Source organism: Bubalus bubalis, chromosome 9 (genome assembly GCF_019923935.1).
Source record: "Bubalus bubalis isolate 160015118507 breed Murrah chromosome 9, NDDB_SH_1, whole genome shotgun sequence".
NCBI classification, from domain to species: Eukaryota; Metazoa; Chordata; class Mammalia; order Artiodactyla; family Bovidae; genus Bubalus; species Bubalus bubalis.
In genome coordinates, this window is record NC_059165.1 from 2,668,578 (window position 1) to 2,691,750 (window position 23,173).

Genomic DNA, 23,173 nt, shown 5'->3' on the forward strand with positions numbered 1-23,173 from the left:
CTGGTACTCCATGGGGTCACAAAGAGTCGGACATGACTGAGCGTTCATTCAATTACAATTACAATATAATATACAGTTTATTTATTAAGTGCCACTCACCACAGAATGTAACTCCTAAGAGTCTTCATTAGTTTTATGCACTGATATATTACAAGCATATAAAAACATCTTTGACACATAGTAGGTGATCAATAAATACTGCTTTAAATGTATAAATAAAACACACTTGTCCACAAATAATAGGTAATTACTGTGCAGTGTTGTTTTTGTTGTGTGTTAGTTGCTCAGTTGTGTCAGATTCTTTGTGACTCCATGGACTGCAGCCTGCAAGTCTCCTCTGTCCACGAAATTCTCTAGGCAAGAATACTGTAGTGGGTAGCTATTTCTTTTTCCAGGAATCGAATTCATGTCTTCTGCTTTACAGGCAGAGTCTCTACTGTCTGAGCTACTAAGGAAGCCCTTACTTTTCAATACTTGATATTTATCATTTCCTCCTTGGTATTTTGGCCAAAATTAGACTCAGGTGAAAAATACAACGTTAGAGGATCAGCTTCCCTGGTGACTCAGATGGCAAAGAATCTGCCCACAACGAAGGGGAATCGGGTTCAACCCCTGGCTCGGGAGGATCGCCTGGAGGAGGGAATGGCTACCCACTCCAGTGTTCTTGCCTGGAAAATTACATGAACAGAGGAGCGGGGTCACGAAGAGTTGGACACAACTGAGCAACTTTCATTCTTGCTTTCCTGGCAAAGATGTTTATATTACTTGCCTACACAATTCTTTAGATTTCTGTAAATTAACAGATGTTAATTTACATCTGCTTATTCTCATAAAATTACAAAGTTGAAATAAATGTCAATACATCTAACAGCCTAACGAGACTTCTAACCATGATTATCTGAATCACCTTGGAATTTTTTAAGAATATACAATCCATGGCCCATCTCAGCAGTACAGTTCCTTAAGGACGCTCTTTCACAGAAGCAATCACCACTGAGGAGTCTGTATTTTGGTTAACATTGCCATTAATTAGGAAATGTAGAATAGTTAATGGGTTAACACTGCCATTAATTAGGAAATGTAGAATAGTTAATAGTTTATTAGCTCAGCTAATAAAGAATCCACCTGCAATGCAGGAGACCCCGGTTCAATTCCTGGGTTGGGAAGATCCTCTGGAGAAGGGACAGGCTATTCACTCTAATATTCTTGGGCTTCCCTGGTGACTCAGATGGTAAAGAATCCGCCTGCAATGCGGGAGACCTGGGTTTGATCCCTGGGTTGAGAAGATTCCCTGGAGGAGGGCATGGCAACCCACTCTGGTTTTCTTGCCTGCAGAATCCCATGGACAGAGGAGCCTGGCAGGTTACAGTCCATGGGGTCACAAACAGTTGGACACAACTGAGAGATTAAGTACAGCACAGAATAGTTAATACTTGCTCTTAAATAATATTTAGGCCAAGCTTTACTATTTTTCACTATATTATGGTTTAATTTTTAGTTCTTCCAATTCTTCCAATACTCAACTAAATTTCCCTTATTGAAATATAAAGATATCATTTATAAAGATACAATTTATAAAGAGGAAAAACCAATGGGCCTGCTTACCTGAATTTCAAGCATTTTGGTAGAATTACTCATAATGCTTAAACAGACATTTGGGGAAAAACCATTTATAGTTTTAATATTTTGACTTTTTGAATAAAATGAAAAGTTATATTCTAATTATTACTGAAAGGCTGAATTATGCAAAGATTTCATTGGTATATGTGGGAGTATTACTTAGTTGTAAGAACTACGAACTGAAAATAGTTTTTACTTGTTTTATAAAACATACTGTAGAACCTCATCAATTGGTATCAATTGGTGGAATGTCCTGTTTGATATATAAAATGTTACTTTATTACCTTAAACTACACACAGCATTTCTTTGCAAATTCCTTAAAGACTTACTAAAGGCATTACTTCAATGAATAGATAAGATGTATAGAAACAAACAGCATTTCAGCTATTTAAAATAAATTGAATAAAATGAAACACCTGATATCACTTTCTAAACGTTCATAAGATATTATCATCATTTAATAAATGGGTACAAGAGAAGGTCTGAAAGTACCAGAAAGCAGTTTAGTCTCTTAAACTGTTTTATGTTGTATTTCAGTTGGGTCCAATTCTTTGCGACCCTGTGGACCATTGCCAGTCAGGCTCCTCTGTCCAAGGGATTCTCCAGGCAAGGATACTGGAGTGGGTTTCCATGCCCTCCTCTAGGGGACCTTCCCAACCCAGGGATCAAACCAGATCTCTTGTTTCTCCTGTACTGGCAGGAGGGTTTTTACCACTAATGCCACTTGAGATCACAGTATTATATATACTCTTTAAAACACTATTTATTCATTTATTGAAAAACCTCTTCTTCAATGATTATCAAAGATAAAACTCTAAAGGATTAGGAGTTCTTAATGAAATACTTAATGAACTATTATATTTTAAATTGCAAACTCTAGATTCTAGTTGTAGTTATAAAATGGGGATATGTTACCATTTAGTGACAATCTACCACTAAATCAGGCTATGAAGTAACCACTTCCACAGCCACATGGGGACAAGGAAATATTATAAACCATACTCAGAGAATAAACACTTTACTAAGGTTTGAAAGCCAAGCAAAAGAATGACCTTCAGAAGTTTCTCTGAATAAAAAAAAAAAAAAAAAAAAAGACATATACCAGATAGTTACCAAAAATCATGAAATAAGAAAATTAATCTAGTAGGGGCCTTGGTCTATATAATAAGATCCTTATTATCTGGCAGGACAATAAAGGAGAGCAAAGAATTATACTTCACAATGTATTGCATAGATCAGTATGGCTCAATTAATTAAAAAATTGCAATAATCACAATAACTTAAACACTTCATATTCATATCCAGATTTATCTGGAATTAGAAATTTCAAATGCAATCTTTTTTCCTATGGAGACATTTCCTATGAATTCATTTAACAGCTAAATTGTACTATTCAGAATAACATAAACTAAAAATTATTCAAATATCATCTATAGTACCATTAACTATAATAGTTCTACTTATGGACTGCATCCAGTTACTCAGTTACTCACAGAAAAAACCAAGGACATAGCTCAGTCTTTTTCAACACTGGCACTGTTAATATTTGAGGTTGAGTATTTTTTTGTTGGGAATAAGAAGAGAGGGGCTGTGATGGGCATTGTGTGATATTTAGCAGCATCACTGGCCTCTATCAACTAGATACCAAGAGCATCCACCAGCTGGGAAAATCAAACATGTCTGGAGATATTTCCAAATGATCCGTGGGTGTCAAAATTGTCGCTTGATAGAAACCACCAACATAAGAGGAAAGAAGGAGGCAAGGAAGGAGAAGAGAGAAAAAGTACTTACAGTAAGCATTCTTAAACAGTTAATAAATCTATATAAAATAAAGTTGAATTAGTAGTTGCTAGATTTAAATGTGTTTATTGTAGTTAAAAGATATTTATAAGAAAAAATCTTTATAAGCAAAATCAATGTTTTGTATTGTGAAAACAACAAAAACATCATCAATCTCAGATAAACTTCTACTGTTCTTAATAAGAAAAAATCAATAAATATCTTTTTCTTATTTCTACCTTAAGAATAACACCCTACCTTCCTGCTGTATCCCAGGAATAAAAACAATTGCAGTCTTTGTTTTCAGATTTAAAGGCAAGAGAAGAGCTTTTTCCTCTGACTCTACAGGTGGTTTCTGAAAGTGCTCTCCAGGTGACCTGAGGTGACCGACAAGTTTATTTTGTATTTACACACAAGTTTAATAGGACCTGCACATTAACAAGAGTAATAACTTGTTATAGCAACCAAAATTAATTTCTGTATTCACTTATTATCTATATACAACTCTTTCAACTTTCTCATTTGTTTACTCTTTGGCTTACCATAGATGTAACTGATCGTGCATCTTCTTCATAATTGACTACTGGAGGTGGCTCTTTCCCGTCATTTTCCTGCACTTTTTGCTCCAGCAATACTTTCTGTGCTGTAAACTTTGCCTCGGTGCACCTCAGCTGCTGGACCGACTGTTTCAGCTCTTCCAGTGTCTGTTTTTGGCTTAGCAGAAGTACAATACTAAAAGAGAACACATTTAATATAAATTATTTCAACTACTCTAAGAAATAAAGACTTTGAAGGGAATCATATACTGTGTATGTGTAGATTGTGTTCCTTTCTTCACTTCCCCTTTATAAGCGTCTTTCGGAACTGTAAGGATTATGAAACTAAACGGGTTTTCAGTCATCACAGTAGTTGTTAAACGTTAGCATTTACAAAATTAAAGGAAGTTTTTGGAAGCAAAAACCAAATTCAAAATGCTTTCAAATTTTTACGATCCATGGCACTCATTTTATTTTACGGTAAACCGTCCACCTCACAAAGTACAGACATTTCGGTCCAGAAGTGTAGAGCCCAAAATGAATTAACATGACTGAAGCAGAATCTTAATTTATTTTAAATCTCAAACAGAATATCGCTAAAATCAGATCTGTGCCTAGAGAATAAATCAAATCAAGGTGACAGCTGGAAGCAAGCTGTGTGCCTATTGTAAGGATCGTGGGCTTAGAGCTAGGGAAAGTTTTCTGACAAGGACTACCGAATAAGTGTAAGCCCTCAAATCTTCCAATATACACCATTAGAAAGATAGTAGACCTCTTCATTCCTCCTTTAAAGTTTTACCCTTCAAGGCTGTCCCTAATAGGAATTTCAAATTAATTTGCCCATCTTAAAGCCACAAGAAAACAGGTAGCAGCGGTGAGAAATATCTTGAAAATGCTGTCATATGTAGTATATTAGTATCTGAAAGAACTGTGCCACGCACTGTTGAAAGCAAGTTAATAATAGATTACAGACAGTTTGGAAAAAGACAGTCTCTTTAGCAAATGCTTCTGGGAAAGTTGGACAGTGCATGTAAATCAATGAAGTTACAACACGCTCACCACACACAAAATAAACTTAAAATGGCCTAAAGACTTAAATGTAAAACAAGATGCCTAAAAATCATAGAAGCAATCAGGGGCAATGTGGTCCTACTGCATAACATAGAGAACTATATTCAATACTCTGACAAGCCACCATGGAAGAGAGCATTTTTTAAAAGTATATTCGTGTATAACTAAAGCACTTTGCTGTACAGGAGAAGTTAATACAACACTGTAAATCAATTATACATCAATTTAAAAAATTGATCAAATACATGAGAAGATAAGCCACAGACTAGGAGAAAAGATATACAAATGACATATCTGATAGAGGACTGTTATCCAACATATACAAAGATCTCTTAAATATAAATAATAAGAAAACAAGCAAACTTCTTTAAAAATGAGCCAAAGACCTTAACAGATAACTTACAGATATACAGATGACAAATAAGCATATGAGAAAGTGCTTCACATTCTATACTATCAGGAAAATGGAAATTGAAACAACGAGATAGTATTAGAAATTTACGAGGAAGGCCAAACCCCAGAACAGTGACACCGCCACCTGCTGGTGAGGGTGTGGCCTGGAATTACTGACGGGCACGCACAACGGTGCAGCCACTCTGGAAGACAGGCTGGCAGTTTCTTGCAAACTAAGCAAACTTTTACCATGGGATCCAGCAATCCTACTCCTTGGTATTTACCCAAAGGAGTTGAAAACTTACGCTCACATAAAAGCCCACACATGGATATTTACAGCAGCTTTATTCATAATTGTCAAAACTGGGAAGCAACCAATATGTCAGTCATCAGAACAAAGGATAACTGTACAAGGGAATACGTTTCACAACTCAAAACAAGCCACTAGACCACTGAAGACATGGAGGACTCTTAAAAGTACATCATTAAGTGAAAGAAGCCAGTCTGAAAGGCTGCATAATGCACGAGTCCAGCCATGTGACACTCCGTACCAGGCACAACTACATAAAGAGACAGTAAAAGTACCACGGCCACCAACAGCTGGGGCTGGGGTGTATGAATGCGTGGGGCACAGCATAGCTTAGTGAAAATGCCCTATATGATGCCATAATTATGGCATAGGTCATTATACACTAATTCAAACCCACAGAACGCACACCACCAAGAGTGAAACCGAATGCAGACTATGGACTTGGAATGATAATGATGGGTCATTCTAGATTCGTCAGTTGTAACAAATCTGATGCTCTGGTGGGCGATAATGTGGGAGACTATTGTGGGAGAAGTATATTGGAAATCTCTGTAACTTCCCCTCAGTTTTGCTGTGAAATGTAAACTCCTCTAAAAAAAAGTCTTTTTTTAGATGTTTCTGTACAGATTTAATAGAATGGCTCAGATAAAAAGTAATGACAATATCAAATGCTGGTGAAGATGAGGCAAGATTATCACTAACACATTGCTAGTGGGAATGGCATGTGCATGCATGCTAAGCCGCTTCAGTCGTGTCTGACTCTTTGTGACCCTAGGGACTGTAGCCTGCCAGACTCCTCTGGCCATGGGGTTCTCCTGGCAAGAATACTAGAGTGGGTTGCTCCTTCAGGGGATCTTCCCGACCCATGGATCAAGGCTGTGTCTCTTATGTCTCCTGCATTGGCCTAGGGCTTAATGGGATCTTTCTGCATTAATTCTTCCAACTATGTGAGTGACCATTGCTTAGTCATATTCGACTTTCTGCAAACCTATGGACTGTAGCCCACCAGGCTTCTCTGTCCGTGGGATTCTCTAGGCAAGAATACTGGGGTAGGTTGCCATTTCCTTCTCCAATGGTAATTATCTCCATTAAAAATTAATTTAAAAATATGTATCACTGGGAGCTCCCTGCTAGTCTCGTGGTTAGGATTCAGCACTTTCACTGCTGCAGCCCGGGTTCAATCCTGGCTGGAGAACTGATATGCCACAAGCTACACGATGCGAGCAGAAAGAGAAAAAGAAGCTTCCTGTTGTAATGTGAAGATTTTATTATCTCATATACCTTGGGTTCTTAACTAATCTCTTTTAAAACAGGCCTTTTTAAATTTTTCTTCAGGAGTTCTAAATATCTATTGCATCATATAAGAAATCACTTGTGAACATTTTGAGACACTATCCTAACACCAAGAATAGGAAATACATAAAATGGAATACTAGGCAGCCACAAAAAGAACGAAATACTGCCATTTGCAGCAACATGGTTGGACCTAACGATTATCATACTAACTGAAATAAGTCAGAATATAGACAAATATCATATGGTATCACTTACTTATAGAATCTAAAAAAGAAACGATAGAAACGAACTTATTTACAAAACAGAAAAAGACTCACAGATGTAGAAAACAAACTTAACGATCACCGAAGAAGAAAGGTGGCAGAGAGGGATAAATTAGGAATTTGGGATTCAAATATATACACACTACTATAAATAAATTCGGAGAAGGCAATGGTACCCCACTCCAGTACTCTTGCCTGGAAAATCCCATGGATGGAGGAGCCTGGTAGGCTGCAGTCCATGGGGTCGCAAAGAGTCAGACACGACTGAGCAACTTCACTTTCACTTTCACTTATAAATAAATTACATAATCAAGAAGAACCTACTGTATAGCACAGGGAACTCTACTCAATATTCTGTAATAACATACATAAGAAAATAATCTGAAAAAGAATGGATATATATACACAGATAAATGAATCATTTTGCTGTACACCTGAGATTAACACATTATAAGTCAACTATATTTCAATATAAAATAAAAATTTAATTTAATAAATAAGTAAATAGATAAGCATCCTGGCTTTTAATTTAGTTGTTTTTAAGAACAATGAGATTTTGGGGAGGTAGATGCCCTATTATATAGCTCTAGTCCAAACGTTTTCTAGTTAATACATCTGATCAGCAAATTAAGGAGCACTATTACCTTCATCCAATTAAGTTCACTGAGCTCTACGTATAATGACCGTTTCAAATACATTATCATCTTATTATTGTTTAATAATCACTTTTTAAAAAATATTGCTGTAATCACTATATAATTATTTTATATGCTTACAACACCATTCAGCAAATGAGCTATACATTTTTCAATAAGAAGTTAATTATAATAAATGCATGATTGTATAAAACAAGATGCACAGGAAGCTATAAATAAATCTGAAACATGCAAGGGATCAGGATTTATGCATGTGCTATTTACTCCCTATTTCTGACTACTCTTTCTACGCACTCTTCACGATCCCATGGACTGTAGCCCACAAGGCTCCTCTGTCCATGGGATTGTCCAGGCAAGAATACTGGAGTGGGTAGCCATTTCCTTCTCCAGGGGATCTTCCTGAGCCAGAAATCAAACCTAGGTCTCCCACACTGTGGGCAGATTCTTTACCATCTGAGCCACCAGGGAAGCCCTTCTACCCTTAGGTCTCAGCAAAAATGCCATTTCCTAGAAGACCCCTGATCACCCGCGTTAGGCGAGCGCTCCTGTGTCATTCTTCTACCTGAACTTGTTCCGCAGCCACCATCTCAACTGTCGCTATCTCATTTTGTGTTGGCCGACTCCACAAAAGCACAAGCTTCATGAGCCATGTGCCCACATGGGCCTTACGTTTCACTGCAGTCACAGCACCTAGTAGATAGAACCGAAACACTCTGAGACAAAAATAAAAAACAGATACCTGAATTTGCAAACCAGAACAATACTCCAGATGGTTCAAGCATCACCTTCACTATAAGCTGGATGTGAATCTTCCCAAGTCTCTGAAAATTTCTGGCCCTCAGATACCACATAATTTGCAAGATTAGATGATCAAATTGATTTCTCTAGATTCCACATGGCTCTAAAAGTTATGATTTTATAATGTGTAAAGAATTTTTAAGTACCAGGTGATAATGGTACATAACTATACAAAACTGAATTATCATTCACTCTCTGGAGTCAAATCAAGCATTAAAACGAGTAGCAATATTACCAGTTCTTTATGCCAATGAGTCATAAATGACAAATGCCTGGTATATTTTCCCATAAACTATTTTCTAATACAGCAGTCAAGGATCATAAATCAGGAAAAAATGGATACTACCTCCAGTTGAATAAGCATGTTTGGAAGTAATAAGTAACGATATGTATAATAGAGTCACACTTTGCGTTGTATTAAATTATACCACTTCAAAAAGTTGGTTTTATTTCTTTCACCTTATTTCTTAAATAAAAATTTGCAATAGCTATATTTCAACTAAGACCTGCATTATTTATATAAGCCAAAAATCTGTGCTTCTTAGTGTGAATTTCACGTCACATAAAAACCACTCTTTAAGTTCATTTTTCATTTTATATAATTCAATTATAAGAATCAAAGTTATCAGATGATTTTTCATGTAGTTTTATTTTTTCACTGTATCATGCTTTGGAGAAACTTAAGCCAAATCTAAATTCAAAAGTTTTAACATTAGTCTCTCATATGTTATACTTTCATAAGAACATGAGTGCTATTTATAATAGTAAAAATTCATGTAATTTCATTAATTTAGAGATCATTTAAGAAAGGCAAATATATAGGATATTTTTAGTCTTGGGGGAAATGTAGTTTTGTTTCATTGTTTTATTACTTTTAACTAACATGATATTTGAAGCTAAAAAAGTTCTGGAGTAAAAATAAATCTTTGAAATTAGATGAAAATTGCTTTTAATCATATATTTAAATAAGTATCTGAAGACATATATTCAGGGCTTCCCTGGTGGCTCAGCGGTAAAGAATCCGCCTGCAATGCAGGAGAGGCAGGTTTGAGCCTTGTGTCTAAAAGATCCCCTGGAGAAGGAAATGGCAATCCACTCCAGTATTCTTGCCTGGAAATTTCCATGGATAGAGGAACCTGGCAGGTATAGTCCATGAGGGTCACAAAAGAGTCGGACACGACTTAGTGACTAAACAGCAACAGATTATATATATACATATATATACACACATACATACATATATATATATAGAAATGTTTAAGAAATATTCAGAAGATGAAATGCAAACATTTACCCTAGAATTCATTTCAGACTGTTTGTTTTGCAAATTATTTTAACATATAGTTCAAAGACAAACTTAAACCTACCAATGTCTAAATTAATGAGATTTCACAATAACTACTTAGTTATATAAATATACTTAACATTTTCAAACTTATGCCCTGAAGTTAACAATAAAAACTCCATGATAACAGAGTGCAAACAGAATTTGGGTTAAACCGGACTCATTTGCTGAACTGCCAGACATACTATCCCTTCTAACGTACTCTCCTAAGAACACTACTAAAATCATGAGATCAAGCAATTGCTGTGATCAGACAGAAACTTTGGAGTCAAGAACTCATGAGTTTTCTATCCCTTCCTAGGTATGTGATTTTAAGTTATCTAAATTCTCTAAGTCTTAAAGGTAAAATGCTCATAATTACACGGAGAGCATAGTAAAGATAACATTAAAGTGAATTAATATATATAAAATATCCAGCATAATATGTGGAAATGAGTAAGAACTCAAGAGGTGTTGATTCCCATATATCCATCACCCTTTAAGCCTCCTCTCCTCTCATCCCATTCTTATCTCCTGATAAATATAAACAGGTGGAGAAATGTGGATCACCCTGATTATGCAGATGAAGCGAGAACTGAAGATACGAGTCAAGAAAACATACCAAAAAAATCAAAGAATCTTACAAATTCTAGGTTAAGATAACCCTTAAAGACTGTCTCCTTCAACAATATATAACCAGATATGCTGGTGAGAGGGTCCTACTGTATTTCTTTATATCTAACAAATTTTAAAACAAAAGTCATTTACAATGTGTACATTTACCAAACTATAAAAAGTAGAACTACTTAGTCATCTGTAGACATGTGCAGAGATTTAGTTGCAAATAAAGAAAAACAAAAGATAATTATATTTTTACTTTTATATGTGCAATGGTTGATAAAATTTATCTTTATAATCCAAAGAAAATCTAATCCTGATTCAATACTGAAAATTTTCAGATTTATTAAAGGAATATCCAGAGTAACTCATATTTTCCTGTTCTCGCCTTTAAAAGGCTCAGCAATTTCAATATGACATTTAATACCAAGTTGTAATAAGAGCCATAGTATTAAGTGGGAGTGGAGAAGGAAATGGCAACCCACTCCGGTACTCTTGCCTGGAAAATCCCATGGACAGAGGAGCCTGGTGGGCTACAGTCCACGGCATTGCAAAGAGTCAGACACAACTGAGCAACTTCACTTTCACTTTCCTTAAGTGGGAGAGGTAGGCTTCTACTAACCTGAGTTGCATACTAGAATAGATGGTGTTGCCATTCACTGAAACTGAGAGAAAAAAAAATACTAAAAGTGAACTAGGTTGGGCTGGGTTGGATCGTATTTAGGGGGTTTTTAATTCAGTCTTAGATATGAGAAATGCAGGGTACTACTAACATCCAAGGAGGCATGTCAAGTAAGCAATCGATTACATGGGCATGGAGTTCCCAGAGAAATCTGAGCTAGAGAAATAAGCATGAGTCATCTTCAGGGGGTCACCCAGGGACAGAGTGCAGGAAGGAGACTGGCACAGCCTAGGACCATGCCATGGGTAACTCCAAAATATACTGGCCAAGTAGGCAAGAATGAGTTTACAAAGAAGGAGTGGTCAGAAAGGGAGAAGCAAGATCTGGTATCTTGGTTCGCAAAGTCCAAGGGAAAGGAAGTCAACAAAGATACTTTGAGAAGGTCAAGTAAGATAGTTGCAAAATTTAGAAACGTATATATTGTCATTGAGTATTGTGTTCTTGCCTGGAGAATCCCAGGGACAGGGGAGCCTGGTAGGTTGCCATCTATGGGGTCGCACAGAGTCGGACACGACTGAAGTGACTTAACAGCAGCAGCAGCAGCCTTCACCTTGTATGCTGGAAAGGCTGTATATAGTCACCTTGCTTATTTAACTTATACGCAGAGTACATCGTGAGAACGCTGGGCTGGAGGAAGCACAAGCTAGATTCAAGATTGCTGGGAGAAATACCAATAACCTTAGATATGCAGATGACACCATGCTTATGGCCAAAAGGGTAGAGGAACTACGCTTTCCTCTAAAAGAGGACACTGAAAAAGCTGGCTTAAAAAACAGCATTCAAAAAATGAGGATCATGCCATTTGGTCCCATCACTTCATGGGAAATAGATGGGGAAACAATGGAAACAGTGACAGACTTTATTTTCTTGGGCTACAGAATCACTGTAGATGGTGTCTGCAGTCATGAAATTAAAAGACACTTGCTCCTTGGAAGAAAAGCTATGACCAACCTGGACAGCACTACTTTGGCAACAAAGGTCCATCTAGTCCAAGCTATGGTTTTTCCAGTAGTGCTGTATGGATGCGAGAGCTGGACCACACAGAGGGCTGGGTTTGGAAGGACTGATGCTTTTGAACCATGGTGCTAGAAAAGACTCTTGAGAGTCCCTTGGACAGCAAGGAGACCAAACCAGTCAATTCTAAAGGAAATCAGTCCTGAATATTCATTGGAAACACTGATGCTGAACCTGAAACTCTAATACTTTGGCCACCTGATGCGAAGAACTGACTCACTAGAAAAGACCCTGATGCTAGGAAAGATTGAGGGCAGGAGGAGAAGGGGACGACAGATGAGATGGTTGGATGGCATCTCCGACTCAGTGGGCATGAGTTTGAGCAAGCTCTGGGAGTTGGTGATGGACAGGGAAGCCTGGCGCGCTGCAGTCCATGGGGCCGCAAAGAGTTGGACATCACTGAATGACTAAACAACAAAAAAGTCATTGAGAATCTTATAGATACCTACTTCAGTAATGCTGGGGCAGAAACTAGGGATTCGTGGGTTAAGTACTAAGTAAGAGTCAAGGTACTGAGTGCACATTAGCACTCTTAGAACAAGTCTGACTAAGAAAACAGAAGGCAAAGCCAGTAACTGAGAGAGAATACTGAGATTAAAGAAGGGTTATCTAGGGTGGGCAGAGAGGTAGAGGTTACTTTTAGGAGTCAGGACTTACAAATGTTTAAAAAGTGAGCACAGGACACAGTTCAGAAGAAAAGGTAACCATAACATATAAAACAATGTAAAGTTTCAGGGAAAGTAAGAAATGATGAGATATAAAGCAGGGACAAGAAACAGGACAAGGAACAGACCCTTTATAAAAGTAAGGAAAGAGAATGAGTACAAATGTGGCAAATTTAGACATGTAATGGCAAAAAATGAGGCATTTGCCACCTGGTGATTTTCATTTTTTCTGTAATGTAGGAGACATCCATTTGTCGACTCTAATCAGGCATATAACAGGATCAGAGATTTGAGAGACATGGAAAATATCTGAAAAGTTGCACAGAAAGTACGAGCAAGTAGTAGAGACCAGAGAAATGTCACACATCACAATTTCCTTGGAAGTCTTGACAAATCAAACCAATTGTAAAAGTACCAGAGCAAGAAATATATATGTTCTAGTCAGGGGTTAGAGAAACCACAGAAAAGTAATCCTCGTTGAAGATGCAAACAGTGACCAAAGTCAGACTAGAAATTTTAAATTTCAGATCAAAATGTAAACCTGAAAACAAGAGAAAACATAAGTATTGAAATCAGAAAACACAAGAGTACAGCCAAACGAGTCAGAGGACCCATGAATGTGTTCAATGATTCAGACGCCAAGACGAAAGGCAGTAGTAAGACAGCAGCACGGCGAATCTCAGAAGGATGCACGAGGCAGACTACTCCTTTCTCATTTCACTTGCTTCCTCCTAACACAGCAGAGGCCAGTTTCCTGATTACACTGGTCTAACACTCTTTTAGGGGCTTCCCTGGTGGCCCAAATGGTAAAAGACAAGGAATTCACAGAGAATATGCTGGACTTTGATTTGTGCTGTGCCAAGGCGCTTCAGTCATATCTGACTCTTTGTGACCCTATGGACAGGAGCCAGCCAGGCTGCTCTGTCCATGGGATTCTCCAGCCCAGAGTACTGGAATGGGTCACCATTTAAGGTGGAGTAAAGACAGGTTTTAATGGGGCTTTTCAGAAAATAATTCAAACCACTAAAACACTGAGACAAATGATAGGTAACATTACACGGATAAAAACACAAAATCATTCCTCTAGAGTCCTCGAAAGTAAGTCAACCATACACAGTTTCATACTTTTATACATGAAATTTCAACTTTTGGAAATTTTGTCTCTAATTTCATGTAAAATGAAGTATTTCTGTAAAATTACATCAATTAAACTTTCTTTCTTCAAATAACCCCTTTTGTACTCACTCAGACTTCTTTTCACAGGTCTTGGCAGCCTCCTCGATCCTCTTCTCCAGCTCCAGGACGGCTTCCTCCTTGTTCACAAGCATCTGCTGTGTCTGCATTAGTTCCTCTGCCAAAGTCCGCAACCTAGGAGGAGGTTTCCTCATTGTCAGTCAGCACATGAATCACGCTCACTTTACACAGACCAAAAAAGAACCACACACCTAAGGCCGCAAAGTCCAACACAGGAGCCACAGCAGTTTAACTTAAATTAAATAAGAGTAAAATTTCAACTCCTCAGTTGCATCAGCCACATTTCAAGCTGAACAGATACACACGGCTAACAGCTACCGCTCTGGACAGAGAAAAGAACATTCCAATAATCACAGTGAGTTCTCTGGGCAGTCTGTTTTAGAGGGTTTTATTCATCAAACAGCAAAAGAGAAAAAGAAACAGGAAATGGAGAAAGAGGAAAGAACCAAAGAAAAAATACCTGTAGTTCTCCCAGGAAGAGTGTATGGTGAAATAACCATGATTTTTGTTTCAGACTAACATGTATGTATATTCTAGCTTTACCATTTTTTATCTGAGATCCTATGAAACTTGCTTCAGCTCACTGACTCTATTTTCTTACTCATATTTTGGGTACTGTAACACCTGCTTCAGTGCATTGTTTTGAAGATGAAATACACTTATGTGTAAATAATGAATGGTACTTGATAGGCATTTGAGTAAATAACATCTAGTATTATCTGCATATGTTATCTCATTTAATTCTCACAAGCTATGAGATATATATTGTTATCCTCAAAGAAAGTAAGGCTCAGTCACACGGTAATTTAAATTAATATAAGCTATTTCTGTTTTCACATGTTGCAGTAATGTTTTGGAGGTACTATATAGATTTGAAATTAGTATGTATAAAATTAGTCTGTACCCATAGATCAGACATTTTTTGATTACATAAAATGCATCCAGCCCTGAATAGAAATATTTCTATCACAAAAACACACAACTGGAATCTAAAAAATAATAAAAATGAACTTATTTTTCAATACAGAAACAGACTGACAGACACAGAAAAGGAATTTATGCTTATCAAACGTGATAGAGAGGGGAGAAACAAATTAGCAGTATAGCATTAACAGATACACATCACTGTATGTAAAACAGATAAACAACAAGGATTTCCTGTATGGCACAGACAATTGTATTTAATATCCTATAATAATATACACTGGAAACAAATCTGAAAAAGGATAAATACATATGTCTAACTGAATCACTTTGCTATATACCTGAAACTAACACAGTATCTTGAATCAACTGTAGCTTAATTAAAAAAAAACAAAAAATAAAATTGCTATAATCATAAAATATACACACACACACCTACCATATCACATTAAAATTTTTATTGTTTCAGCCTTTTAAAGCAAGACAGGAAACCCAAACCATACAAAATACTAAATAACCCAAGTATATGAAAATTTAAATTAACTTAAAGAGATGATAAAGTCAAAAGTCAAAAGTCAAACCTTGAAGAAATATTTGCAATGGAAGTTACAAGCAAAAGCTCATGCAGAAAAACTCTTAGAAAAAAGTCAATCTACAATGAAAATGAACAAAAACACAACTGGAGTCCAAGAAAACTTCGAATGATCAGTAAGTACATGGAGATATTTACAACCTGAACCACAATTTAAAATCTTCAGATTAAATAATCAGTAAATTATTTTTTACCTACTAAAATTGACAAGCATGAAAACAAGTGATAATACACAGTATTCTCAAAACTGTAGCAAGAATGAGAGGGGAAGGAAGGAAGGAAAGGAGAGAGGAAACTTGGAACTGTCTCTCAAACCTCAAATTAGAATCTCCTTTGACCATCTAAAAATCTGTCTTATCAATATACTTTACACATGCTCACAATTAGTCCATATGAAGATGTTTGTACTACAATGTTTATAAAACAACTAGAAAATATTTAATTGTTCATCAACAGGGAAATAGCTGAATAAATTTTGGTCCAATTTGAGAGAGTAATGATGACATATACACACTGCCATCTGTAAACAGCCAGCCAGTGAGAATTTGCCGCATGACACAGAGAAGCCCAGGCTGGGGCTCCGTGACAGCCTAGAGGGGTGGCTGGAAGGGAGAGGCAGGTGGGAGGGAGGTTCAGAGGGAGGGGCCTGTGTACACTCCAGGCTGATTCGTGCTGATGTCCGGCAGGAATCATCACAACACTGCAATTATCCTCCAATTAAAGGAAAAATAAAAATTTTTAAAGAAACAGAATAGTCATTAAAAAGAATGAGGTTCTTCCAAAGCATGGTTCTTCCAACACATAAAAGGTTCTTCCAAGGCATTACTTAAAAGGCATGAGGCAGAGAAGTACATATAGCCTGGCTCCATTTATACTGAAATCAATGTATGTGTATACACATACTACTGACTGAACTGTATTCCCTCAAAATTCATATCTTGAAATTCTAACCCCCAAAGTGATGATATTTGGAGAGGGGGACTTTGGGAAGTAACTAGGGTTAGATGAGCTCGTGAAGGTAGAGCCTCATGATGGGATTAAGGTCCTCAGAGGAGATACCGAGAGTTTTGCTCTCTCTCCCCAGGCCTAGATGAAGCAGAGGTCATGTCAGTACATGAGAAGGCAGAAGTCTACAAGCAGGAAAAGACTCTCGCCAGGACCCAAACTGGCCGTCACCTTGATCTGGAACTTGTAACACCCAGAACAATGAGAAATAAATTGCTATTGTTTAATCCACTCATTCATGGTATTTTATCATGGCGGCCATAGCAGAGTAATACACTATTATATACTTATGTGTGGAGAAGAACCAGATTACTACAAACCAAACTTTCATCATCACTCTGACAGGTATGGGATTAGAAAAGGGGTGATTCCCTAATACCAAAACCTGACAAAGATCCCACAAAAAAAGAAAACTACAGGCCAATATCACTGATGAACATAGATGCAAAAATCCTTAACAAAATTCTAGCAATCAGAATCCAACAACACATTAAAAAGATCATACACCATGACCAAGTGGGCTTTATCCCAGGGATGCAAGGATTCTTCAATATCCGCAAATCAATCAATGTAATACACCACATTAACAAATTGAAAAATAAAAACCATATGATTATCTCAATAGATGCAGAGAAAGCCTTTGACAAAATTCAACATCCATTTATGATAAAAACTCTCCAGAAAGCAGGAATAGAAGGAACATATCTCAACATAATAAAAGCTATATATGACAAACCCACAGCAAACATTACCCTCAATGGTGAAAAATTGAAAGCATTTCCTCTAAAGTCAGGAACAAGACAAGGGTGCCCACTTTCACCATTACTATTCAACATAGTTTTGGAAGTTTTGGCCACAGCAATCAGAGCAGAAAAAGAAATAAAAGGAATCCAAATTGGAAAAGAAGAAGTAAAGCTCTCACTGTTTGCAGATGACATGATCCTCTACATAGAAAACCCTAAAGACTCCACCAGAAAATTACTAGAACTAATCAGTGACTATAGTAAAGTTGCAGGATATAAAATCAACACCCAGAAATCCCTTGCATTCCTATACACTAATAATGAGAAAACAGAAAGAGAAATTAAGGAAACAATTCCATTCACCATTGCAACGGAAAGAATAAAATACTTAGGAATATATCTACCTAAAGAATCTAAAGACCTATATATAGAAAACTATAAAACACTGGTGAAAGAAATCAAAGAGGACACTAACAGATGGAGAAATATACCATGTTCATGGATTGGAAGAATCAATATAGTGAAAATGAGTATACTACCCAAAGCAATCTATAGATTCAATGCAATCCCTATCAAGCTACCAACAGCATTCTTCACAGAGCTAGAACAAATAATTTCACAATTTGTATGGAAAAACAAAAAACCTCGAATAGCCAAAGCGATCTTGAGAAAGAAGAATGGAACTGGAGGAATCAACCTACCTGACTTCAGGCTCTACTACAAAGCCACAGTTATCAAGACAGCATGGTCCTGGCACAAAGACAGAAATATAGATCAATGGAACAAAATAGAAAGCCCAGAGATAAATCCACGCACATATGGACACCTTATCTTTGACAAAGGAGGCAAGAATATACAATGGATTAAAGACAATCTCTTTAACAAGTGGTGCTGGGAACTCTGGTCAACCACTTGTAAAAGAATGAAACTAGAACACTTTCTAACACCATACACAAAAATAAACTCAAAATGGATTAAAGATCTAAACGTAAGACCAGAAACTATAAAACTCCTAGAGGAGAACATAGGCAAAACACTCTCTGACATACATCACAGCAGGATCCTCTATGACCCACCTCCCAGAATATTGGAAATAAAAGCAAAAATAAACAAATGGGACCTAATTAACCTTAAAAGCTTCTGCACATCAAAGGAAACTATTAGCAAGGTGAAAAGACAGCCTTCAGAATGGGAGAAGATAATAGCAAATGAAGCAACTGACAAACAACTAATCTCGAGAATATACAAGCAACTCCTACAGCTCAACTCCAGAAAAATAAATGACCCAATCAAAAAATGGGCCAAAGAACTAAATAGACATTTCTCCAAAGAAGACATACAGATGGCTAACGAACACATGAAAAGATGCTCAACATCACTCATTATCAGAGAAATGCAAATCAAAACCACTATGAGGTACCATTTCACACCAGTCAGAATGGCTGCGATCCAAAAGTCTACAAGTAATAAATGCTGGAGAGGGTGTGGAGAAAAGGGAACCCTCTTACACTGTTGGTGGGAATGCAAACTAGTACAGCCACTATGGAGAACAGTGTGGAGATTCCTTAAAAAACTGGAAATAGAACTGCCTTATGATCCAGCAATCCCACTGCTGGGCATACACACTGAGGAAACCAGAAGGGAAAGAGACACGAGTACCCCAGTGTTCATCGCAGCACTGTTTATAATAGCCAGGACATGGAAGCAACGTAGATGTCCATCAGCAGATGAATGGATAAGAAAGCTGTGGTACACATACACAATGGAGTATTACTCAGCCATTAAAAAGAATACATTTGAATCAGTTCTAATGAGGTGGATGAAACTGGAGCCTATTATACAGAGTGAAGTAAGCCAGAAAGAAAAACACCAATACAGTATACTAACGCATATATATGGAATTTAGAAAGATGGTAACAATAACCCTGTGTACGAGACAGCAAAAGAGTCACTGATGTATAGAACAGTCTTATGGACTCTGTGGAAGAGGGAGAGGGTGGGAAGATTTGGGAGAATGGCATTGAAACATGTAAATATCATGTATGAAATGAGTTGCCAGTCCAGGTTCGATGCACGATACTGGATGCTTGGGGCTGGTGCACTGGGACGACCCAGAGGGATGGAATGGGGAGGGAGGAGGGAGGAGGGTTCAAGATGGGGAACACATGTATACCTGTGGCGGATTCATTTTGATATTTGGCAAAACTAATACAGTTATGTAAAGTCTAAAATAAAATAAAATTTAAAAAAAAAAAAGAAAAGTAAAAAAAAAAAAAAAAAAATAGAATAGGGGTGATTTAAGGACAAAAGGGTTTCCCTAGTAGCTCAATTGGTAAAGAATCCGCCTGCAATGCAGGAGACCCCAGTTTAACTCCTGGGTTGAGTAGATCTGCTGGAGAAGGGATAGGTTACCCACTCCAGTTTTCTTGGGCTTCCCTGGTGGCTCAGCTGACAAAGAATCAGCCTGCAATGCGGGAGACTAGGTTCGATCCCTAGATTGGGAAGATCCCCTGGAGAAGGGAAAGGCTACACATTCCTGTATTCTGGCCTGGAGAATTCCATGGACTATATAACCATGGGGTCACAGAGAGTCGGACACGACTGAGTGACTTTCACTTTTGGACAAAAAAGTCTCATATTTTACTCGGTATTAATCTATATTATATTTAAATCTTATAACGAAAATGAATTTGAATTTAAGCTATTAAATAATAGGTAATGGAGACAGAAAAGGCAGAAAAACCATGAAACATGATAAAACTCAGAATATAGTAATCCAGGTTTTCTCATCCATGTTTAGAGTTAAGCAATATAATAAACCTCAACAGGTTTCTGAGGGCATTATTATACAAAACATAATTAATGATGCTTATAATAATGATCCAGAATAATAAAAGAAAAATTAAAGTATTTTTCATTAAGAATATACATATCTTTATGAGACATACATCAAATCTAGTAAAATTATTTTGTTGCACTCAATGGCAAAACAATGTTGGGTTAAATGCACTTCTGTGGAATAGTTCATACCCAGACTACTAGATACACAGTTACTATATTAAAATCTGAGGTCATTCTCAAGAAATCTACACTTCAACTTCTGGCTTCAAGTTACTTATTACCAACTACAAATAATATACATTAGTAACACGCATAATGCTTTGCTCGTTATAAAACTCTGCCATATATATGATCCCATTTCACCCTCATGGGAGTCTGGAACACTGGCCCTACCTCTGTGCCTGTCCCTACCCCAGCCTGGGGGGAATAAGGACCAGCTTCTCCCACACTGCCCTGGCCATGCTGCACCAGAGATGAACTGGAAAGAAAGCTCCCGTCTCTGAGCACTCCCCTCCTCTCTGGTCGTTTACTTCGCTCTCCTACGCCTTTCCCCAAGCTCTTCCTGCTCAGTTTTCCACTCACCGCTCTTTTCAGCTCCTCGCTCATTCATTTAAACCAGGTTTCACCAAGGCCATTCCCTGTGACAGGCACACTGTTAGACGCTCGGGATAAACAGTAAACAAGCCTGGCTTCAGGAAACGCAGATGCTAGCAGAAGAAACGGGGACCGCCTTTTCCCTCCGACCCTCCCTTTTCTTCTCCTCCTTTCCTCTCTCTGTTACTCTTTCTGTCCTGGTTTCTTCTCAGTTCTCGCTGCACTGCATTCTGTTCCACCCTGAAATAAACACATAACCCCACCGACCTGTAAGACGCAGGCAGCATGGCCTCCGCTTCACTGCTCAGCCCTCACACCTAGCTCTGTGTCTTTCGCACAGTAGATGCCCAACTCGGTTCTGCATGTCCTGTTTGTCTCATTAGAATCTCACACATTAAGCTTTTTCTGCAATTTCCTAATAACTCCCAAGGCTCTCCTGATTCCTATAGTTCTGAATTATCTAGAAAGAGAAACCAAAGAGCTACCTCAATGTGGGAACAGCACAGTTTACGACTTTCCCCCACCACGACAGCTAAACTGATACATGAACCACACTGCAGTGAAGGAAGCTTTAATTCTCTACACAGACGTCGTTAATACAGGACTGATGCTTTTCACGTAAACATTTTGACATCAAGCTGATCACCTTACCTTCCACCTCAGAGTAAGAAAATCATTTGTGTTTGCAACTCTACACGTCTCTGCTGCATTTTGTAAAGCTCCTTACCCTGGTAAAAGAGACACCAGGTCTAGAAGCAGACACCTTAGGGTTCAATATTTACTTGGCTTTTCTAGACTTCTATTTTCTCCTCTAATAAAATGGAAATTAATTTAATATCTAACTTAAAGGGTTCATGTAACTATGATACATTTTTTTAAAGTTTCTAGAGTACATCATGAGAAACGCTGGGCTGGAAGAAGCACAAGCTGGAATCAAGATTGCCGGGAGAAATATCAATAACCTCAGATATGCAGATGACACCACCCTTACGGCAGAAAGTGAAGAGGAACTAAACAGCCTCTTGATGAAAGCAAAAGTGGAGAGTGAAAAAGTTGGCTTAAAGCTCAACATTCAGAAAACGAAGATCATCTGGTCCCATCACTTCATGGGAATTAGATGGGGAAACAGTGCAAACAGTGTCAGACTTTATTTTTCTGGGCTCCAAATTCACTGCAGATGGTCACTGCAGCCATGAAATTAAAAGACGCTTACTCCTTAGAAGAAAAGTTATGACCAACCTAGATAGCATATTCAAAAGCAGAGACATTACTTTGCCAACAAAGGCCCATCTAGTCAAGGCTATGGTTTTTCCTGTGGTCATGTATGGATGTGAGAGTTGGACTGTGAGCGCCGAAGAATTGATGCTTTTGAACTGTGGTGTTGGAGAAGACTCTTGAGAGTCCCTTGGACTGCTGCTGCTGCTAAGTCACTTCAGTGTTGTCCGACTCTGTGGGACCCCATAGACGTCAGCCCACCAGGCTCTCCTGCCCCTGGGATTCTCCAGGCAAGAACACTGGAGTGGGTTGCCATTTCCTTCTCCAATGAATGAAAGTGAAAAGTGAAAGTGAAGTTGCTCAGTCGTGTCCGACTCTTAGCAACCCCATGGACCGCGGCCTACCAGGCTCCTCCACCCATGGGATTTTTCAGGCAAGAGTACTGGAGTGGGGTGCTATTGCCTTCTCCGCCCTTGGACTGCAAGGAGATCCAACCAGTCCATTCTAAAGGAGATCAGCCCTGGGTGTCCTTTGGAAGGAATGATGCTAAAGCTGAAACTCCAGTACTTTGGTCATCTCATGCGAAGAGTTGACTCATTGGAAAAGACTCTGATGCTGGGAGGGAATGGGGGCAGGAGAAGGGGACGACAGAGTGACTCGATGGATGTGAGTCTCAGTGAACTCCGGGAGATGGTGATGGACAGGGAGGCCTGGCGTGCTGTGATTCATGGGGTCGCAAAGAGTCGGACACGACTGAGTGACTGAACTGAACTGAAGTGAGTATGGATTTTTAAGCATAGAATATTCCCTATAAATGTAATTATATATTATTAACCAATTTTACTACTGATATCAAGAAACATTTTTTTCTGAAAATTAACTAAATTTTGACTTCTACCTTTTTTAAAGAGTGTTTTATTAACACTGGATGCAAAAATAAACACTGCCCCCAAGGCAGGGGTCGGCCTGAAGGTATTTT

General features: G+C 38.0%; 1 protein-coding gene across 15 annotated transcripts in view; it reads right to left on the reverse strand.

Annotated features, from left to right (window-relative positions):
• The window catches only part of FER (FER tyrosine kinase), a 479,416-nt gene that overhangs the window by 311,128 nt on the left and 145,115 nt on the right, over window positions 1–23,173 (reverse strand). For 12 of the 15 annotated variants that reach the window (XM_044947250.1, XM_044947251.1, XM_044947249.2 and 9 more), the window contains 2 exons: window positions 14,272–14,394; window positions 3,943–4,132 (listed from right to left, as the gene is read on the reverse strand). In XM_044947250.1, coding sequence (XP_044803185.1) covers window positions 3,943–4,132; window positions 14,272–14,394 — 313 coding nt within the window. Of the gene's footprint in view, window positions 1–3,658; window positions 3,829–3,942; window positions 4,133–14,271; window positions 14,395–23,173 lie in introns of those variants that run through there. The other 3 variants (XM_044947260.1, XR_006553123.1, XM_044947262.1) reach the window with 2 other exon arrangements.